Genomic DNA, 2,779 nt, shown 5'->3' on the forward strand with positions numbered 1-2,779 from the left:
AAAAGCTAGATATACGAGCGATGCAGTAGGCTTTTCTTGGAACCACTCTATTGTAAACTTCCTATTTCTTCCACGGCACGGCGCTGTTATCAGTTTGCAAAGATGGCCGGAGTGCTCAGGAAGTCCACGCCATATGAGGAGCGAAGTGTTATTAGTTTTTTTTATGGTGCAAAGAACAAACAGGCACAGATATCCACAGGGAAATGGAGCCCAGTGTATGGGAACAAGTGTTTATCAGTGGTGGTGCAAGGAGTTTGAAAATGGACGGGAAAATGTGGAGGACAATGACCTCGTTCCTCGCTGACACCGGACAACATTGCCCGTGTTGATGAAATGGTGAAAGCTGATCGACGTGTTCATCTGGAGGACATTGCCACTGAACTTGGCATTTCCTATGGTAATGTCGTAAACAATTAGGCGCAAGGACTTTTCGATTTGCCCTCGTATATTTACATATCTAACACCTTTTCGGTACATATAAGTCCATTCTCTGCTTATAATATATTAATTAAGGAAATACTAGCACATTGTGCGCATTCTCAGTCTGTCAATTTCTTCCTGTTGAATCTCTTATGATGATTTGAATGTTTGAAAGGCACTACTTACATTCCTTATAAAGTAATTTATGCTTCAAGTTATGATGGTGACGTCAGACATCTCTTCCTCGTGCTCGAATATATAAGACGTTCTGCGCTCCGTAAAAGTATCAGTTCCTTCGGTTTCCTATATCGAACACTTTCCTATCTCAACGATCATGATGCAGTTGGTAAGTGCATTTTTATTTCATTCCGATTCAAGAGAAAGTCTAATGCAGATGAAGAACGTGTTAGATCACAATGTACGTTTGTGGTTAATTAACTGTCTTTCATGGACTACAGTTACAGTATACTGGCATAGATCAAATATTCAAGTAACATAATTTTCACAGCAGTAATTCCATTTTTGGCGAAATATTGAAAAATCAAAACTCTTTATGAGGTATTTCATGAAGGCCCTTGTAGATTCTTACGGCACTGAATTGAATTATTTAATCGCATTTTTTTGTATATATTTGCAATATAAACTTAGAAATTTACAGACTATTTCAGTTCTTGCAGATATCAGAAACGTAGCTATCGCTGTTCTTCAAAAATATTGTAAAAGAATACACTTACTTTTCTGTCATAAAATCTTGACAAAAACTAGAAAAAAATATCATGTGTAGAATCAAATTTAATCTATCATTATTTCATAACGTAGAATTATCATTAATCTTTTCAGACGAGAACTGACAATATTTTGAAACTAATTTTATATCCAGAATATGAACCTGATAAATGATATTTTTTTTCGATTTTTCTAATTACAAGTAATAGAATGAGAACAAACGTGGTGATACGTTACGGATTTAGAAATTAGCTACCAACGAATAAAAATTATTTATTGTTTTATATTAAAGTGTACACTGTACAATTTACACAATGCATCTGAAAGGAAAAAGTACTAACTCCTAAATATGTACGAGGGTGGAGGATTTACTAATCAATGGACAACCCAGATTTGCTATTTTGAACATAAAATCACTTAGCCTTGTTTACATTCTTGTTTCAGATATCATGCCTTGTACTTGAACTTACTTAGTTGATCCTCATTTCAAATCGAAAATTAAGTGCTCTATTGTTTCTTTAACCACAGATCCTCCTTGCTGCCCTTTCGACCATCGCTTTGGCCGGTCCACCAGCCGCTCAAGTTCCAGCCGGGATCAGCCCTGCCCAGTGCCCCAACTACCCCTACTGCCTCCCCTCACACCCAGCAGTTGCAGCATGGGGAATCCCCTCGGCCCTTGCCAGCCTCGCACCTGCAGGCAACCCAGCCATCCCTGCTCCACCACCCCCGGTCACCGGATACCCAGCCGGCTTGTCGCCTGCTCAGTGCCCCAACTACCCTTACTGCTCCAACACCATCCCAGCCCAGGTTCCTGCAGCACCCCAGGGCAACTTCAACACCCTTTTTAACGCTCAAGCCAGGTACCCCGCCGGAGTGAAACCTGGTGCGTGCCCCAACTATCCTCTCTGTTAGAGAGCTCTGGACACCATTCAGCAGGTGCGTTGGCGGCGGTTCTAAGTACCAAGCGTCACAGAAAACGCACAATATAAAAGAAAGGATTTTGTCCTCGGCAGAACATCTATCGAAAATCCTACAACAAACATTTTATGTATTTCAGAAATAATAAATTGTAATAAGAAATTAATTTAGTATTGTTAGTGTCGCTCCGGTGGCCTGGAGGAGCCAACATCTCTGCGGTAGTGGCTATCACAGTGCTTCGTGAAGCCGGAGGTGTTGGCTTTGAAAAAAAGTAAGACATGAGTGTTTCTTGTGTATATTTGCATGCAGAGGTAGAGAATCGACTAATAATAACTAGAATTATAAACGACGCCAGGGGAAGGAGGTGCGAAGGGGTGCTTTTGCACTTCTTATATTTATATCAGCACCATTTACGTACCCCAGTTTTCATCGCAATAATAATAATAATAATAATAATAATAATAATAATAATACTAAAGTGGTCTGTTTCTCCATTTTTTTCGATGGCTATACACATGTCCAAAGTGTAAACCAGTTCCCGTTAACCTCTATGTAATTTGACATATTTTAAAAAAAAAATACTGTTAAATGAACAATCGACATTACAGCAATACCATGTAATTTTCATAACTGTTTAACACAGAGTATGTACATGGGTTCGTGATGCATATTTTGCTTATACAGTATTAGTATGTAATAAATTACATAAATATGA

General features: G+C 38.9%; 1 protein-coding gene across 1 annotated transcript; it reads left to right on the forward strand.

Annotated features, from left to right (window-relative positions):
- The first annotated feature begins 721 nt into the window (after positions 1-721).
- On the forward strand, positions 722-2,064 carry LOC146003959 (uncharacterized). The gene is made up of 2 exons (XM_083142480.1): positions 722-766; positions 1,675-2,064. Exons 1-2 carry the CDS (start codon positions 755-757, stop codon positions 2,056-2,058), a joined length of 396 nt encoding a protein of 131 aa, XP_082998606.1. The 5' UTR covers positions 722-754; the 3' UTR covers positions 2,059-2,064.
- Positions 2,065-2,779: the final 715 nt, after the last annotated feature.

Source organism: Lepisma saccharinum, chromosome 21, assembly GCF_977018435.1.
Source record: "Lepisma saccharinum chromosome 21, izLepSacc3.1, whole genome shotgun sequence".
Lineage (NCBI taxonomy): Eukaryota > Metazoa > Arthropoda > Insecta > Zygentoma > Lepismatidae > Lepisma > Lepisma saccharinum.